At 27.1% G+C, this 20112-nt stretch overlaps 1 protein-coding gene and 2 non-coding genes across 4 annotated transcripts; all 3 read right to left on the reverse strand.

The window, feature by feature from the left end:
* Window positions 1-3617: 3617 nt before the first annotated feature.
* TRNAG-GCC lies at window positions 3618-3688 on the reverse strand. The gene has a single exon. It is a non-coding gene; the product is annotated as a tRNA-Gly (tRNA).
* A 1615-nt stretch (window positions 3689-5303) lies between these two features.
* Window positions 5304-5374, reverse strand: TRNAG-GCC. The gene has a single exon. It is a non-coding gene; the product is annotated as a tRNA-Gly (tRNA).
* Window positions 5375-6910: 1536 nt separating this feature from the next.
* Window positions 6911-10718, reverse strand: LOC110602908 (transcription factor bHLH30). 2 transcript variants are annotated; one of them, XM_021740506.2, is made up of 2 exons: window positions 9915-10718; window positions 6911-7658 (listed from the first exon to the last, which is right to left on the reverse strand). In XM_021740506.2, the coding sequence occupies exons 1-2, from the start codon at window positions 10230-10232 to the stop codon at window positions 7176-7178; spliced, it is 801 nt and encodes a 266-aa protein (XP_021596198.1). In that variant the 5' UTR covers window positions 10233-10718; the 3' UTR covers window positions 6911-7175. The 2 variants fall into 2 exon arrangements, with proteins under 2 accessions (XP_021596198.1, XP_021596197.1); XM_021740505.2 differs by having other exon boundaries at window positions 6911-7661.
* Between the last annotated feature and the right edge of the window lie 9394 nt (window positions 10719-20112).

Raw genomic sequence — 20112 nt, forward strand, 5'->3', positions numbered from 1 at the left:
AAAAATATAATTAATATAGTTAAAATAATAAATTTTTTTATATTATTTTTTAATATATCTTTTACTCATATTGCTTGAATATTTAAATTATTCTTGAAATTAATAATTTATTGAGAAGATTTTGACATTTGTTATACAATGAATTTATGTTTTGAATTTGGATTTGTGAAATATTTAATATAAATTTTAATTTTAATCAAATTAAAAACAAGTATAAAGGTTTAATTCGAAATAATGATTCTTTTAAATTCAAATTCAATCTAATAATTATTTATAAATTTAAATTTATCTAAATTAATAAATCTAAAGAGCAGCAATGCCCATGATCCATAGCATTTATTGACCTTTAGATCCAACCATAGGCTGGCAGCTAATAAAAGATATGAAGCAAACAATTTAATTTTCTTTTGACAAATTACAAAATACTCCATCATTCTATAATTTTTATTTATTTATTTTTTAATTATCTTAAAATTATTATCCACTTTTTTTTATATTATATTTAAGGGTGAGCATTCGGTGGGTTCAAAACTGAACCAAACTGAATAAATCGAAAATTAAAATTGTAATATTTATAAAAACGGAACCGAACTGATTTTAGTTAGAAATCAAATCAAACCGAATTAGTCTGATTCAATTCTATTCAATTCTATTCAATTCGATTTAATTAGTTTAAATTTTTAATAATTTTTTTATTTTTTATCCATTATTTTTAATATTTTAAAATTTAATTGAAATATTTTAACTTTAATATGATCTAATCTCTCTATATTATTGAAAATAATATATAATTATCACTAAATCGGTTCGGTTTAATTTTATAAAATTTTTTAATAAAATTGAACCTAATTGAAATAACTGAAATTTTTAAAATTAAAAATTGAATCGAATCGAAATTAATAAAAAATCAAATCAAAATTTTAAATTAATTCGATTCGGTCGATTTTTAGATTTGAACTGAATACTCCCCAAATTATATTAACATATAAATCAATTATTATAAATTTATTTTATTTTTAAAAAACTTGCATATTTAATAAAATTTAATGTATTTAAAATAAATATAATTAAAAAATTAATAAAAAAAAATTATTTTTAATACGTATGAAAAAGAAAAATGAATAACTACAATAATAATAATAATATTATTATTATTATTATTATTTAAAGTTAGTCGCTGAATCAATTTTATGTATTAATTTTTTTTTTCATCAGATAATTTTAAAATTGTATAGTTTTATATTAATCCATTTTTATATTCAAAATAAATAATTTCAAAATATAATGTCTAAAAATCAAATCTTAATTAATATAAGGACCTTTTATGTAATTTATATATTTATATTTTAAATTTATCATAAATTACGTCTAAATAAAAACTATAAGGAGATTAGATATAATTTATTTTAATAAAATAAAATTATATTCTCTTTGTATTATAATTTTTATCCATCGTTTTTTAGTTGTCTTAATATTATTGTTTAGTTTCTTTTTTATATTATAATAACATATAAATTAATTATTATAAATTTATTTAATTTTATTTTTAAAAAATCTCCTAAAATATATTTTAATATTTAATAAAATAAAATTTAATATCTTTAAAAGTGAGATATTAGAAAATTAATAAAAAAAATTATTTTTTTAACATGAATGAAAAAGTTGTAAAGTAAATAAAAATTAGATCTGATCCAAAATAACTTAATTTTATGAATTTTCATATTTATAGCTAAATCTGATAATTTTAAATAAAAAACTCATAATTTTTAAATTTATTGTAATGATAGTAATTTCTTAAATTAATTTTAATCAAATTTAAATTGTAATTAAGAAGTTAAATCCCTAATTACTTTCAAATCTATCCTAAAATATATTTAAATTTAAACATAGATTTAAATTATAGAAGATTAATTAGTAATTCAAAGTTGATGCCATGACTTCTTTATTACAAGTCAACAATTAATTTTCTCAGCACAAAGATTAATTAGTGCCCCCAAAATTGACCCCATTTTTCTCTCTTTGGTATGGAAAATTTTGGTGGGTTTGCATTATTGGAATTGTGTGATGACGTGGCATTTCCATGTCAGATTCCACTTTGGGTTTTACTACTTGTTTATAAGTAATACTTTTTTGCTAACTCTTCTAATCTTAATTTTTACCCATTTTTTATGCTTAAACATTATTGGTTGATTTGATTTTAACTTTTTATAAATTATGAAAATTTTATTTTTAAATTATTATTTTTAATAAAAAATTTGACAATTTTATTTATTAATAAAAAAATAAAAAAATAATAATTTTTTCTCATACCATATATATATATATATTCTCATATTGTTTTAGCTTATTAATTTAAATATCTGAATAGTTATCGTAAAACAACAATCAATTTATGAATCAATCATAATATAATTTTATTTTTTAATTTTATAAATTATAAAATTTTTATAATTTTTAAACTTAGTAGTTTGTCACTTTGTAGTATAATTGCAGCAAAAAAAATTATATATACATATTTTTTTTAAAAAAATTATTATTTAATTATTATAATATAGAAAAAATTGAGGATACAGTTCAATTTTATAAATTATTCGATTTGATTTTAATTTTTAAAAATTTAACTATTTCGATTCAATTTTCATCCATAAAAAATCGAAAAAATTCAAATTGAACCGATTATCTAATAATATTATATATTTTTTATAATATAAGAAAATTAGATATCAAGTAAGATTGAAACACTTTAATTAAATTACAGAATATTTAAAATAAAATATAAAAAATAAAAAATTTATTAAAAAATTCAAGTAAACAAATTAAATCAGATTGATTTAATTATTTTAAAAATTTAAAATCTCAATTCTGAAAATAATTTCAGTACCAATAAATTAAATTACGGAAATTGCTACATGACTATATTATGTAGCAGAAAAGTGCAAAAAGGACCGACTAAACATGTTAACGGCTACAACTTTGCAAGACTTTGAGGCGGCAGAAGACTTGGTTTTCTAATTGATGTGCTAAATCCTGAAGCTTCTTCTCATTTTCTGAATTGGATATGTATTGCTACAAAGAGAAAATAGGTTGCGTGAGTATGACCAGCTATTTTTAAGTGCGTTTCTGTTGAATGATCACTGAAGATTTTAGGTTGTCTTTTGTTAGGTCTACAAGCAAATTCAACTTGACTGGCCAGTTCTGGGCTGAAATTGCTGGTTTTCAAGGCAAATTGATTTCAGTTTGACATGGACAATTTCAATTAAAAGACAGTTAGTGGTTTGAAGCCATTATAGTTTAAAGCGATTTTGGTTTAGTTTCATATAATTCGACTTATAGTTCGAAATTTTTAAAACTATAAAAACATTAATATTTTTTAAAGTTTCTGAGCTTTATCAAGATTTTTTTTTTATTTAATTTTTTGAGAAAGCTAAAGCTAGGAACTTGCTCTTTTCTGAATTGATCTGATTCGACTGAAGATGCCGCTTTCGTCTACGCAGACATTTTGACAATTGCTAGCTTTGTGTGGTTGAGTCTTTCAGGGGAGTGGCCCACAATAACAGTGGGACTTTGCTTTCTTGGTCAAGTTCCAAAAAACAGGAAAAAGAAAAGAAAAATTCAAATGCACCAGCCGGGAATCGAACCCGGGTCTGTACCGTGGCAGGGTACTATTCTACCACTAGACCACTGGTGCCAGCTGGTCTTAATCATAGTTTAGCAGAGTTATAATGTAAATATAAATGATTTGTAGACTATGGACAAATAAAGAAAGAAAAATGTTAATTTTAGATAATTGAGTTCATACTTAAAATCGGTTTATTTTAATACAAATAAAATAATTTTAATTTAGTTAGGATATGGAAAGATCTTAGCAATATAAAATTTTTTAATATAATAATTTAAAATTATATTATCAAAATTTTTGTATGACTTAATTTTTATTTAAATTATAATTACTTGAATTAAAGTATGACTATATTATTTAGATTAATAACAATTATAAAGAAGTTTTCTACTATATACTTAAAAAAACTTTTGAAAAATCAATGAAACAACTAAAATTATTAAATTTAATATATTAGAACTCTTAACTTAATTTGATTTTTTTTTTTACATTAGACATTATTTATTTTTATATGATTATTTTATGCATGTATAATTTGAAACAGATGTTTTCATGTTTAGTTTAATTATTATAATTTCTTCTTTTTAAAAGAAAATTTTATTTTTTTAAACTCATTTTCTATAGGTTTAGTTTAATTTGAGATCAAATTCATTTTCTATAGATTTTCGAAAAATTTTCTCTATTTTTTTAAAACATCTTTCTTTAAAGTTTACAGAACTCTTATGCTATCAGACCATTTGATCTTTCCTTATCCCATTCACATAGAAGATGAACTCCCCTTCTTTCCAAAGAGATGGTTTCTCCTCTTAGTTTTCGAGATTAGATTGTACATAAATTTTTTTTAGCTTTTTAATTTTTATTTTTATCGAATACATTAAGAAGGGACCGGTCTTAAAACCTATCTATCCTATCACTGTTAGCATATAGTTTTATATGTTTGATTAAAGTTGAACGCCTTACTAGTTTCTTTTATACCGTTCGAAAAATATCTTGAAAATACTCACTGCATCGTTTTATATGATTTTTTGTCGCTAAATAATTATAAAAGTTAGACTGAAAAAGGCAGAGTATTTCCCCCTCTCTCTATTGTGTGATTGGTACCATGGCCTTATCCTTCTCTTTTTATGCTAAATATGCTTCTACAACTGTTTGTTTTTAGTACTCAAAGTGTGTGTCTTTAGTTTCTTGCCTTGGTGAAGGATTTGGTGTCTTCGGATGGTACTGCTCCACTCCCAACCTAGTGGTTCATTGCTCAAATCTATGGGTTTTGGTTGGTCCGCATCCTTGGTGTTTGTTTTTAGATATATCCTCAAGCATCAAATCTACGTATCAATGGTTTTCTTCCCTTGGTGGAAGATGTGGATAGAGCAACATTGGCTCTCTAGATGCATGGCTGCTTCTTTCCAAACTAGGCTGGTTTGGCTCCTTTGATAAGGTTGTCAATGACTTGAGTTCTTATTTAGATGGACTGGGATCTTATTTGGATGGGCAACTGCATTTAGTTTTAATTTTTCAACAAGCCATAGCCTTTTCATGTATTGGGCTTTAGCCCTTTTAGTAGTGAAACCTTTAGAAAAAAAAATTTTCTACAGATGTTTCCATAGCATTTGATATTATATGATATATCTGATCAAGATCATCGACTAGAGTTACAGACTCCCCAATCGTGAATGAAAAAGAGAAATGCACCAGCCGGGAATCGAACCCGGGTCTGTACCGTGGCAGGGTACTATTCTACCACTAGACCACTGGTGCTTGATGCCTTGGCTTCGGCAATAGCATTACTCGACTGCTACCAAGTTTTGAGTCATTAGATTGTCTTGCCATGTAATGGTTCCAGAATGTTGGGAATTAATTAGACCTCATTTCAATGTTTATTAAGTTTTGCTTTCTGCCTACTTCTTATGTCATTACTTACTAATCAGCTGTGATATTTTCTTATAGATTATGATTTCGTCTATGGAAGAATAAATCAAAGTAATTGTAAATACTTTGATATCGGTATATCCTGAATTTTTCTTTTTTATTATATTTTATAACATTTAAAGTTTTAAAAAAGTATTGGTCGATACGGTTATATTGTGATTAAGTTAGATTTGCAAGAAAGAGAATGTAAAGTGTTGGGTGTTCACGGTAGTTACTTCAATATTCAAATCAGTAATTCGAAAAATATGACGAATATAGAATTTGAGAGTAGTTATATAATTCAATTGTATACTTTTATTTCTGAGATTATTTCCTTTTTAGACCGTAAGAAAATATAAATAAATATAATATTTTTTAATAATTCGGTGATAATGTGACTGATTTAATAAAGAATAATTTTTTAAAAAATATATGTCTCATATTAAAATGCCAAAACACTAATATTAAATTGAAAACCGTTATAATTAACTTTTTTTTATAAAAACATCCTTTAAACTCGATCAAAATAAGATATTAAGTTGAATTCTAGTGCTATAGTAGTAATAGTTTTTATCTTATTTAATTCAAATGTGTTATTTTCTGAAAAGTCATATTTTAAAAGATAATTTAATTAGTTTAGGTAAGTAAATTACTACCTTTGACTGTCTGAAAAGTTAAGAAGAAATGTTAACTAAACAGAAATAATTTTAATATTTTTTAGAAATTTTAAATTTTTTAACCGAATTATGGCAACTAAACAAGGCCTTTGAATCCTGATGGATAGACTATAGACTGAAAATGCAAGAGACTTCTTGGCATAATAGAGTAGCTGATCCTAGAGTCATTAGCTTGTAGGAAAGCTTGCCTGAAAGGGGATTTTTTTTCAGCATTAATTCTCTCAAGCAGCAACTAGATCGTTTATTTATTAGAGATTTAGACAGGTATCTAATGTATTTTATTGCGTATTTTAATTTTTTCTATTACAATTCTTTGCCAAAATTTCAATTTATATTTTTGAATATTCTCATAGCGCCCCCAGAATTCCAGAACCTGTTGAATAATTTTTATAAATTCCAACATTTCACCAATCCGAAAGAGAATATAAAGTATTTGGTGCTCACGGTAGTCACTCTAATATCCAAGTCAGTAATCCGAAAAATATGACGAATGTAGAATTTAAGAGTAGTTATATAATTCAATTGTATACCTTTATTTCTGAGATTATTTTCCACTTAAATTGTAAGAAAATAGAAATAAATATAATATTTTCTAAATGCAAAATTACTAAAAATTGAGTCAAAATTTTCTTTTTGGGTAAAAGAAAGGAAAGAGAAAAATAGAGAGAGAATTCTACACCCATCAGAAGGCATCCTAATTCATCTCAACTTATACAATACAAAGCAAAAATTAGGAGTCTATTTAACCTTTTGATTAAAAGTTACAACACAATCATATGCTTACAACTACAAAGATGCAACCACCAATTTTAATACTCTGAGGTGGCAGCACCTTTGTCATTACTCACACTGCAAATATTACATCTATATACTGTGTAGAACCACAAAGTCTGATCAAATCTTTTATAAACTGAGACATTAATCACCAAAATAAGAGTATACACATCACCACCAACAGCAACAAGAATTGGCTCTTAAGAAGATGAGCTGGAGGAGTCAAAGAAACTCACCCTCCTCCTCTTGTTTGGAAGTGTTGTTCTTGGTGAATATTCAGCTGAGATATAGCCTTTCTCCATGATAGATTTCAGAGATTGGTGAATAGAATTTGTGAGAAGCTGTGTTGCCTCATGATCATCAACAGCACTTTTATTTCTGCAGCTGGTTAGAAAAAGAACAAGCTTTAGCCTGCTTCCTAAGGTTGATATTTCTGCATCCACCATTTTCAACTGCAGGGAATCAACTGCTTGTCTTATGTCAGACAGAAGCTCGGGTCGATATTCGCAACATAAGAATGCTTTAAAAGACAAAGTTCCATGTCCTGTTCCATTGTCATGTGTTTCAACTTTCACTTCATCATCATCCATTGGAATTAGAAGACCTTTGCTGGCTTCCATTGCATTCTTTTTCAGTTCTTTCACTTGGTTAATGACTTCAGCAAGCAATGTGGCTTTGTCCATCTTCTAATAACAAGAAAACAAAGCAGAGTTCAAGTCAAGATCAATTGGATAATACCCATAAACCATCATCAAATTCCATAGGCTGACTAAACAAAATCCCTCTGTTGAGCTGATTCATTTTGCAAGAAAAGAATTCAATTGAGTTCTTACAAAATCATGCATGGTTAAATTTTGCAAGTTAGAAAAGAAATGAATTCTTACATTCCAAACAAGAAAATTAATAGAAAAGAATTGGTTTGAATTGAATTCTTGTAAATATGTAAATTAAATTGTGATTGCTGTCAATATTTGCTTTATAGTTTATACTAACAGTGACATACCAGAAGAACAAGTCCAAATATGTCAATGCAACCTGCAAAAGTAATTTGGTAAATTAAAGAAAGAATGACTCATCCAGCTATTTCTTTTATTACAAAAGACGTTCCTAGAGTAAGACAGATCCACCAGAATATTTAAAGGATATGGTCGAAACCATGCTAATAACCAAGTAAATATAACAGATGAGATTTTGTTGGACTTTGTTAACCTTCACAACCTCAGCAAATGAAAATGACATTGAAATAAAACAACAAAAGACATGACAATGCTTATGAAATAAAATCTTATACCCTACATAATATTGTCGTGATTCAAATTGAGGATTTAAAAATGTAGGGTAGTGGTTTTCCTTGGCCCACACGTCTGTTTCAGACTTGCTGATCCAACCATGAGAAGATATCATATTTATCAGACAACAAACCCCATGTCCAAAAGCCATCACAATATATATATATAAAGAATAGACCTCATGGTGAGATTGTTAACAGGGCAGCTGGCATATTGCACCCACCACCCAATAAGAATCATCAGTCCACCTACCAATAGATATATAAATACTTTTCCAGAAGGTTTCCTACCGACAATAGCTCTGACTAGGTGAAATATGTATTATTTAAATCATCACATGGGTTTACTTTTTGCTAACCAAGCAAGAAATCATCAAATAACATTTGTAGGTTGACTTGAACTTATAACTACATGTGTCCTTGACTAAGTGTAATGATTTAAGAAAAGCTCTTCTATGCCATTACTGAACTATTCCCTTGATCAAAGTTGCATATATTGCAAGAGAACAGAGAAGCCCTCTTGTTTGCTTTCATTAAAAACTTGTGATGGAGGGCAGAAAAGTCCAGGCTTTAATTAGGATTTAAGCTTCAAAAGGTGAATATTAACTTTAACTAATCACAAAAAAAATTCTTAAAATAAAGATTCTTATAGAAATCTGGATCTTTTCATACCCTTGTGACTTGAATAAATGAAAAAGCTCTCGTATTTTAAAGTAGGTATATAATTGAAAATCTCAAAAAAAATAGAAAATACCTATAATTTCCTCAATAAACTAAACCATAATCTAACCTGCTTGAGTACTCAAGTTGAAATTTTTTGAATTCCTTCATTGTGTCGACTTGCAAGTTCAAATCTTAACATTCCTCTACCTATTGATTGGAAACATAAAGCTTAACTCATTCAACTACACCAATGAGGAATATCCAGATGACCACAGACACAAGAAAAAATGGTAAAAGGGCTACACTTCACTCATAGTAGCCAAACAAATGGATTCTCAAACTAAGATTGCACAATTTGTTCAAATTCATCAGAAAGATTCTCACCATTTTTCAATTTTTGAATTTTAGTATATACTTCATATAATTTGAAGATGAAATATCCCCAAGTTGACTTTATTTACCCAAACATCCAGATATAACTAACTAAATTAACTGATAAAATTATCTAGAAGATGTGCTATAAACTTAGTTAAGCTCGTATTTGTCTCTAATATGAAAAAAACTGCAGCATCACCTCATAGGGTTATATCCTATTGATGCAACTTAAGATATAGGTGATACAATGATCACATACCATGTATGGATTTGTTGAATTCATAATAACATAGTATATGTAATAAATGTTAATTTTATAAGAATATGAAAACTTTTCAAGAGTTGAACTTGTAATTTTTCAATTCATGCTTATATATTTTTGAGATTTACAGTTCAAGAATGATATTAGCTATGCTTGCTCCTTCCCTGTTATAATTCTTCTGCAGTCTGGCAAAATGAAGTCCGATCTATTAATGTTTTAAATTCTTGCATATTCTCTCAGCAGCCAATCATCAAACACCTCTAATATAAACAGTAATCGAAAAGATAAGATAAATTGATTTGTAATGCTAATATGAAAGTGATAGAAGCAAGACGGAGAACGCATAATAACCTTTTCGCCGCAGGGAACAAGACCGCGAAGAGAGGCGAGATGAGCATTGATCCTCTCTCTCCTCCTTTTCTCAGCCTCACTATGGCTCTTCAGAGCTGCCAGAACCTTGGCCTCAGACATCCCTTTCTTACCGATTCTCGTCGCCGGTGCTTTTACGAGTTCTCCCTTCTCACTGTCCAACACCAAAGCCTGCGAGACCAACGACCCACCTCGCAGAACCCCATTAGAACCTTCTAAACTACATGAAAATGGATCCAACGCGTTAAAATAACCATGCCCAGATGATGCAGAGCTCGAGTTATAATTGTAGCTGATCATTGCAAGAAGAATTAGACGAAGAAGAGAGCCTGTAAATGCTAGGTTGTTAGTTTTATGAGCCGAAAGTGGAGTGGAGTAAGCCTGGAGGACGAGTAGTGGGAGCGAACCAGAAGGAGATGTTTTGAAGAGGGAAGTTTTGTTGTTTAACAGCCTTGCTAGTGATTCTTGAGGCTATGATCATGCCTTCCATACCGCAAAAAGGACAAATTCTGGGTTCAAGGTAGATGGAGATAATTTAGTGAGAAAACATCCACATTTTCTTCTTGAGAGTATTGAAGAGCATTCTTTCTTCGATAAGTGTGAGATTCTTCTCTAGTTTAAGCTTTAAAGAAAGGAAAACGAGTGTAGTTTTCGAAACTCTGAATCTTTCTGTTGGAATTTCGATGAATCTTGGAGAAGAAAAGGGAAGACTTGAAGAAAATTGGATTCACAAGAAGAGAAAGATGGTTTTGATTGGAGAGTGTTTGAAAGTTCAAAGCACAGACAACTAGGACTTGAAGAGTATCAAGCGAAAGAAAATATATATATAGGCTCCTAAAAGTTCTGAAATATTGATTTTTCAAAATTTCCTATTATTAGCATTTTAATTTCTTATATTTAAAAAGAGAAATTTCTATAGTTATCCAAAATAAATTTACTTTTATTATAAAAATAAATTAAATTTTATGAGAATTATATATTTTATTATAAATTTATTAAAGTGATTTTTATAAATAAATTATTTTACAGAAAATATATTAAATTAATAAAAATTGATGTTTCAATATATAAATATATTCTTACACGGATTAATATAATAAAAATTATATTAAATTAATAAAATTATTATTTATGTCATTATTATATTCTAAAATATTTTATTTTATTTTATTTTATTTATAAATATACGAATCAAAATATTCGATTTAAATTAAAAAAATCGATCAAATTAAATTAATTTAAAATTTTAATTTAATTTTTTATTCATTTTAGTTCCGTTTTCAATTTTAAAATTTTTAATTATTTCAGTTCAATTTTTTTTTATCAAAAAAATTTAAAAAAATCAAATTAAACTGATTAGAAATAATAGTATGTTATTTTCAATAATATAAAGAGATTAGATTATATTAAAATTAAAATATTTTAATTAAATTTTAAAATATAAAAAATAAAATATAAAAAATTTATTAAAAATTTAAATCAATCAAACTGAATTGAATCAAACTGATTCAGTTCGATTTAATGTCTAATTAAAATTAATTTAATTTAATTTTTATAAATATTAAAATTTTAATTTTTAATTTATTTAATTCAGTTTAATTTTAAATTGATCCGATCGATTTTTCACCTTAAATGGATTCGATTGCTAATATAAAATATTTTTTTTAAGAAACTGTGATGAGAGACGTAATAATAAAAATTTGAGATTTTATTTTATTCTTTTATAGAGGTTGTGAAATTTTTTAAAATATTAAATCCAAGTACAATGTATTTTTCCATTGAATTTAGCCGAAAATTGATGCAATCATCAGTAGAATTTGATAGTGTTGTGGGTGGCTGGAATATTCAAATTTTGCGGCTGAAAGCAGTAAATTTAGAAGAATCATCGTTTCCGTTCATGAACATAAACCCACTAAATCTTATGTTTTGTCAATGAGACAAAGACTTCGGCAATAAAAAAAAAAAACGACAGTTATCTTAGACATAAACTTTATTTTGTAGATCACATAATATCAAAATATATTTTTAATATAATTTATTAAATTTAAAATTTTTAAATATAATTTTTATAATTTTCATAATAAAAAAACAGTAAATATATATATTTGATTAGAAAAAATCACCCTTCTTTATTATTTTTTATTTTTGTATGTATAATCATCTTTATGTTTCAGTGCTATTTATTTTTATTACTTAGATTGTACGTACGGATGAGTAAGAATATCTCTTTACGTCAGACAACCATTTAATTTTTTTAGTATCCACACTTATAGAACTGTGAAGTGACTGGACCGACTATTCTGTTTGATTTGACTTACTCCACGTCGCTTAATTAATATTTATGATGTTGAATGGATCTATTTGAAAGTAACCTAATAGATTTTGAGTTTGTATTTTTATTCAGAGTCTAATCTCACCACCGCATATAAGAGGTACGGCGGTCATTATATCTAATTTATGTGAATTAAATTTGACAAAATTTAAAACGTTTGATCTTAAGACTCAGAATTAAGGAAGCAATGCTTCAGGCCATCTGACTAAGAGGCAGCAGACGATTTGGCTACGTTGACATTGAATTTAAATATGATTTGAGTTAGAGATGGTCTTCTAAAATAAGGCCAAAAGGCAAACCACTTGGAGGTAGTAAAAGATCAGCTAACTCATAGCTCTAGGAAGGCCAATGGGTTGCCCTCAACAGTTTCCCCATTGACTTGCAGATTCGAAATATTAATTGTTAAGACAAAAAAATTAAGAAAAGAAATTGTTGTTTTTTCTTTAAATATCAAATTATTTTAATGGTAGACCTTTTTCAAGGACGATGCTGAGTGGTTCCTGTCTTTGTCATAATGATGCCATCATTTTCCTTTTTCTTATGAAAATATAAGAAAGGAAAAATAATATATTTTTTAAATAATTAATGTTCTTGTCTCATGTCCAAATTCAACTTATTTGGTATAAGATTAAAATAAATTAAATCATAAACTATAATTTTATTCCTGTTTATTACCAAATGTTTGAAAAAATTAATTAAATTATATTAATTTATTTTAATTTTTAATTTAAAAAATTTTAATTATTTTAATTGATTCTATTTTAATTAAAAATAAAAAAATTAAATTAATTAGTAATAAAAATATATTATTTTTTATAATATAGAGATTAGATTAAAGTTGAAATATTTTGATTAAATTTTAAAAAATTGAAAATAAAAAAAAATAAAAATATTAAAATTCAATTAAATTGCATACCAAATGAGATGGGAGTTATATATATATATTTTTTAATCAGTGGTTTTTAGTGATAGAAATTATGAAAAAATTAATAAAATTGAATGGAATTTTTATTTTTTTATAATTGTATGATTTGTTTAGGTTATGACTTACTAATTAATTGTCTAAATAATTGGAGTCAACTTTTATTCTTGTAATCTTAATTAAGTTAAAATTTCATAAAATTAATTAGATTTTGTAGCAGCAACGTAATCAAATTAATTAAGAAAACAATGTATTTTTTGGTAGAGCTTGCACGAAACATCTCCTTAGTTGTTTTAAAATCCAAAGTCAATCTTTAATTGATTTGAACATCTTATCCCAATTTGCAGAAGAAGTTTTCTTTTTTTAATAAAAAAATAAAATTCAGTTATTATTAAAGGAGATGGAAGCTAACTGTATATATATATATATATATATATTTAATATACTTCTCTTAATGATCCGTCTAATCTTTGATCGGGTCAGGGCCGTCTGATCGTGTGATCGAGCCTTCCTAAAAATAGGGCACTAACATGAAGATGTTACCGTGTGCGGAATTCTTGAACTATATAGAATTAAAGTAACACTCTATTAACAGTTTAAATTTTTGGTAGAATAGTATGCGCCCTTATGGTATCAGAGCAAGATCACGGATTCGAGTTTCGGGAAAAGGAATTTTAATATACTTCTGATTCGAGTTTCGGGGAAAAAAATTTTAATATACTTCTGATTTGAGTTTCGGGGAAAGGAATTTTAATATACTTCTCCTAATGGGCCGTCTGGTCTTTGATCGGACCGTGTGCGAGTTTCTGGCTATATAAAATTAAAATAGCGCCTCTACCAAAACTAATTAGCGATAATAATATATTATTTTTAATAATATAAAAGAATTAAATCATATTAAATTTAAATATTCTAATTAAATTTTAAAATATTAAAATTAAAATATAAAAAATAAAAAATTTATTAAAAACTCAAATCCATCAACTTTCGAATCCAATCAGACTGCTAGAATTTAATTTAATTTCTAATTAGTATAATTTAATTTAATTTTTGATTAAAATTAATTCAGTTTATTTTTTATTTATATATATAGTTGTGTTGAATAATAAAATAAAATATTTTTTTAATTTAAAAAAATTCATTTTAAGGAAATGATTTTTTTTAAAAAAAATTATTTTTCATATTTTAAAATATTATTAAGACTTTTATATATAATTTTTTAATATATTTTATTTTTAAATTAAAATTAAATAATAAAAAATAAATTATTTTATATGATTTTTTATGAAATAATTTTTTTAAATATAAATTATTCTTCATAAATAAATAGAGTTCGAAAAAAAAAAACTTTAATTTTCTTTTTCGTGAGATTATTAAGAAACTTTGAATGGCACCTTGAAACATTTGTGCGGATTTTGTTTCTGAGTTTTCTTTTTTTTTACTGTTCTCCTTACTTGGTACTTTCAGAGAGAGGTTGGTCAAACTGCTCTATCTTGTTCCAGGATCTCTTTATCTCCGGTTTTTCTCTGGCTAAAATCCTCTAGTGGTGGCCATCCATCTATGAACGGCGGCGCTCTTCTTCGTGCAGGCAGCATCGTTAACTGCTTAGTGTTTCTTTTATCGGGTCAGCATGTATACATACTCGATCTAAATTATTCTAGAATGGGTACAGTATCACTATAAATTTTTTATTTTTTTAAAATTAAAAATAATTTTTTTATTTTTAGTTATTTATTTCTTAAAAATAATTTTTTAAAAATTATTTGTATAAAATAAGTATAAATTTTTATATAAAATATCATTTTAGAAATATAATATTTAATATAAAATAAGAATATAAATAATTTTATAAATAATTACACAAAAATAAATTTAAAAATAAATAATAAATTATGTTTATAGAGGATATGATATTATAACAAAAAAATTATTATTTTATATATAAAAAATTTATTAATTAGTCTTTATTTTAAAAAATATATAAAAATATTTTTATAATTTTAAAAGTTTATCCGTTATTTATTCTATTAATTTTAGTTATTAAATAATAAAAATAAAAATTATTATTTAATATATATCATAAATTTACTAATTAATTTATTAATTTTAAAAAATATATTATAATATTATTAAAATTTTAAAAATTTTTTTTATTATAATAACTAAATAATAAAATATTTAACAGATAAAATTAATAAAAAAACTAATTAGTATTTTTTTTCATACTTTAAATATATTTTAATATATTTTTTAAAATAAAAAATTTAATTAATAAATTTTTTCATATTATAAAAATTAAATAATAAATTTTTTTATAAAATAAATTTAAAATACTTTCGATATAAATGAATTAATTAGTAGATATTTTTATAAAATTAAAACACTAATTAATAAATTTTTTATATCACATTAATTAAATAATAAAATATTTAACCAATAAAATTAATAAAAAAATTAATTAGCAATTTTTTTAAAATTTTATGTATGTTTTAATTTATTTTTTAAAATTAATTAATTAATTAATTAATTTTTTTATATTACAAAAATTAAATAATAGATTCTTTTATAATAATAAAATAAAAATATATTTTATAAATTAATTAAATAAATATATATTTAAAAATATGAATTTAATTAATGAAAATAAAATATTAAAATTTTTAATGATAATTTAATAAAAATTATGAAGAAAAATAATTGCGTAATAGAATCTATAATAAAAAAAATTAATATTTGATAGAATCTGTAATAATAAAATTAATATTTATAATTTTCAATTTATAATTTTTTTAATTTAAAAAGTAAAATAAAAACGCAACACTTTTAAACAATTAAACAGAAAATTGTGAGAAGCACTAATTCAACTGAGTTATGAAATGGACAAAATTAAACTATGAGTGACCAAAGGTGAAATATCAGAACCCCTTTAAAAATAAATTCCTAGAAACTATGGGTCTCTAGAAAGTGCAGCAATATAAAATAATTTGTATATATAAAATATTTTCTCTAAAAAATTTCTCTACACAAAATTTTAAAAAATTTTCTATTATTTTGGTATAATATTTTAAAAAATATTAATAAATTTATATATAATTATCAGTAAAATTTTAAAATTAAGAAAGTGACTTCATTTTTTTTTAAAAATATTTTTTAAAAAAGTGATTTAATTTATCAGAAAAATATTTTTATTAATTAATTTTTTGAGTATTTTAAATATCAAAAATATAAAAAGTATTTTTTTTAAAATAAATTAAATTTAATTCGTCATTCTAATGAAAAATCCTTCGCCTGAGCTTAATTAAAACCTCATATTATAATAATAATAGCACTCACAGATTTAATATGATAATGAGTATATTTAAATAAATCTATGAGATTTGAGGTTGGTTCCAATCAATTCTCAATCTCCATTTAAATAATAATAATAATAATAATAATAATAAAGACCTCGCGGACCTTGCCATCTTAGGCCACGAAAAGCCTTGCACAAAAGCTTGCAAGCATGTCACAATCTCTAACCCAAAACTCTCTTTCACTTGAAATAAATGATTATTAAGGAAAATTAAATAGAATTCTTATATACAATTATGAATAATTTTTATTTTTTTTTATAAAATTAGTTTTAAATAAAAATAACAAATATTAAATTCTTTTATTTTAAATATAAAAATTAACAAAAAATTCATTAAATGAACTTCTTGCAAATTTATTGTACACGTATCATAATTAAAAATAATTTTTAAAATATAATTATTTTTCATGCATATAAATATTTTTATCATATGATAATAAATATTATAACTATTTTAATTATTTTTTAATTTATTTATTTTTATGTTATAAGTTTAAATAATTTCTTTATGTAAAAATTAATTTAAAAACTATAATGAATAAATTTTTAAAAATAATATAGTTATTATTTGTTAATTTATTTATTTTTGTGTTATAAGTTTAAATAATTTCTTTATGTAAAAATTAATTTAAAAACTATAATGAATAAATTTTTAAAAATAATATAGTTTAAATAAAAAATAAAGTAAAAAAATGATTAACTGATATAAAACTGCTCTAATTATAGAATTGAGCTGAAATGCTCATAAGCATCGTATTAACTCCTTATAAGCTACCCATTCGTATTTTTAAAGTTTATCAAATATCTTATGATAAACTGAAATTCAATGGGGTTATCAGATGTGGATACCTAAACAATAAATTGATTCAATGGGTTGATGGTTGATCCATAATTAGTTTGATGAGGGTAGATGTTTTTGAGATTTCATATAAATCTCTTTATACTCAATTTTGAAAAAGGGGACCTGAGGGTGCGTGTGAGAGGATGTGCTTGAGAGGGCTTTTATGAGTGTGGGGGAGAGAGAATGAAAATAAAGTTTTGAGAAAAAGAGGAAGTTTCAGATATTATATGTGAGAGTATGAAGAGAGACCTTGAGAGAGAGAGCCCTCTTTTTTGGGTTAGATCAGTGATATATATACTGGTTGATCGTTTTGACAACCTTTTACATCATGTCCCATTGGACTGGATGGGGATATCCTCCTATAGACGTGTCAGGCGGCTCGACAGTCGGCTAATAAATGCAAAGCTGGTTAACCCATACCCTGTCTATTGTGTACGTCACGCCAGTCTGTATGCACATTCATGACCCTGGTGACATATCGAGGAAACGACCAACGTGTTGGAGGTCAGCACCTTATTTTATTTTATTAGGTCGTGCCCGGTTCACTCGATCTATATAGAGGTGGATTTCTTTCGGTCTCTGAGGTCTGTTGCGCTCGCATCCAATGTCAAGCTTTGAAGAAATATATCCGTCCGCTTCGGGCTTGCAGGGTTAGGGGTGTTGGTGGTTTGATCCTCATACTTTATAGGTCAGACTTTCTTTTGCCCGGTCGGACTAGATGGAAAAGTTCACACGATCCTTTTGCATCCCGTGTACACCTGTCATGATCTTAACAGACTCTATTTTTTATATGCTATCTGATGCCCTTTCACTTCTTTGAGGGTTATTTATGATGGCTGGAGAAGAAAAGTCGATCTGCTGATTTGACCTCAAATTGATAGTCTCCCTTTTGGGAGATCAGATTTTGGCGGTCTTCTTTACGAAAGATATGATTTTTGTGGTTTTCCTTTTGAAAGGTCTGACTTTGGTGGTCTGCCCTTCTAGCATTGCTTTAGTGGTCTACCTTCCTAGTCTGACCTTAGTGGTCTACCCTTCTAGGTCTTACTCTTCCAGCCTTGTTCTTTTGACCTAATTTTAGTAGTCTGCCCTTTCAGGTCATACCCTTCCGACTTGACCTTTTTAAATGAGATCTTTCCTTTTAGGATCTTTCTTTAGGATCATCAAATCAAATAACAGGTTTTGGAGGTGGTGGTCGGATGGGTATTGTAATACCCGGCTAGATCCCGGCATCGGAATCCCTATCTTCCGGCGGAATCTCCGTTGGAATATGGAATTTTGATGATGCCAGAGTCTTCTAGAGGGGTAAAATGTGTTTTCTAAAATGATTTTTACTGATTTCATGGTTTTTAAATGAAAAAGATTTGAGTTTTGAAAAGAAAAGACTAAGGAGGTTTTTTTGCCAGGTTCGGCCGCCGAAAGTGAAGTTCGGCCGCCGAACATGAGTTGGTTTCGGGAGCGCCTTTGGCCTCCGAAAGTCTTGATTGAACAAACCAGGTTCGGCCGCCGAACCTCAAGTTCGGCCGCCGAACATGGGGGTGTTTTGCATGCACGTTAGGCCGCCGAAGGAGGTTTGGCTGGCCACCTATAAAAGCCCCTCAGACCGGAAATGGGCGAGATTTCTCCCCATTCTCGAGCTCAGGTGTGTTCATGTCCTCCTTTAGTCGTTTTCTTGCTTTTTCTTCAAATCCTTCACGTTTTATAAGCTATATGGTTGTTTTGAAGAGTTTTAAAGCTTGGATCAAGGTTTGGAGAGCTTGGAGACTTTAAGAGTTTGGGTTCTCCACATCTCAAGCTTTGGGTCGCACCAACCCTCGATCTTCAAGAGGTAAGTGTGGATCTATGCTTTTCTTTACGTTTCATGAAGTTTTAAGATGGTTTTGATGGGTAGATATGCATGTTAGGGTTTATGTGGGTTTTATGCCCAATGTATGATAATGTATGTTCATGTGATGTTTATGTTGGGGTTTAAGTTAGTTTTCAAGCCCCTTGAGCTTATGGGAGAGAGTATGCATGATTGGGAGAGAGTATGTGAGGTTTGGGTTGTTTTGATGGTTTTGGCCTATGTGGGTCATAAACTATCTATGTATGCTTTAGATGTTGTTTTTGGGAGTTTAAGCTTGTTTGAGCTCCCTTGTGCATGGTTGAGGATGTATGCATGTGTTTGAGAAGTTGGATGCTTGTTTTGGGGTGTTTGGAAGGTTTGGGAGGCTTGAAATGCACAAAGGCTGAGTTCTGGATGAACTCAGGTTCGGCCGCCGAAGGTGGTTTCGGCCGCCGAACCTGCCTGAGGATGCAGAGATTGGCCGCCTAACCTTGCCCCCGAAAGTGGAGTTTTGGCTTGAAAGCAGACTTTCGGCCGCCGAAGGTAATGTTCGGCCGCCGAAAGTGCCTGACTTTCGTCTCTGGAGAGAAGGTTCGGCCGCCGAAGGTGCCGCCGAAAGTGCCTGACTTTCGGGTCTGTCTGGACTTTCGGCCGCCGAAGGTGCCGCCGAAAGTGCCCTGCCCAGCCTTTTCTTGGGTGTTTTCTATGCATGCTTCTATGATGTTTTAGAGGGTTTTTGGGGAGTATATTAGAGTTATGTTTATGTATGTTTGGCACCTCACTGGAGTCCACCTGTGTAGGATCGGACCCGAGGAACCGAGGTGTTTAGTAGTGTCAGCCGTTTCAGAGTCGGCCCTGAGCTAGTCACAGGTGAGTGGAACACAACTCTCTTATTTTAAAGTAAATAAATT

The sequence above is a fragment of the Manihot esculenta genome, chromosome 16, assembly GCF_001659605.2.
Source record: "Manihot esculenta cultivar AM560-2 chromosome 16, M.esculenta_v8, whole genome shotgun sequence".
Lineage (NCBI taxonomy): Eukaryota > Viridiplantae > Streptophyta > Magnoliopsida > Malpighiales > Euphorbiaceae > Manihot > Manihot esculenta.

Bases quoted from the DNA above. Each gene is read 5' to 3' on its own strand.
- LOC110602908 (XM_021740505.2), bottom strand. From the start codon at position 10,232: ATGATCAGCTACAATTATAACTCGAGCTCTGCATCATCTGGGCATGGT. The intron at 7,662-9,914 runs GTTATTATGCGT...TCTTGTTATTAG, and splicing joins TTGTTCCCTGCGGCGAAAAG to AAGATGGACAAAGCCACATT.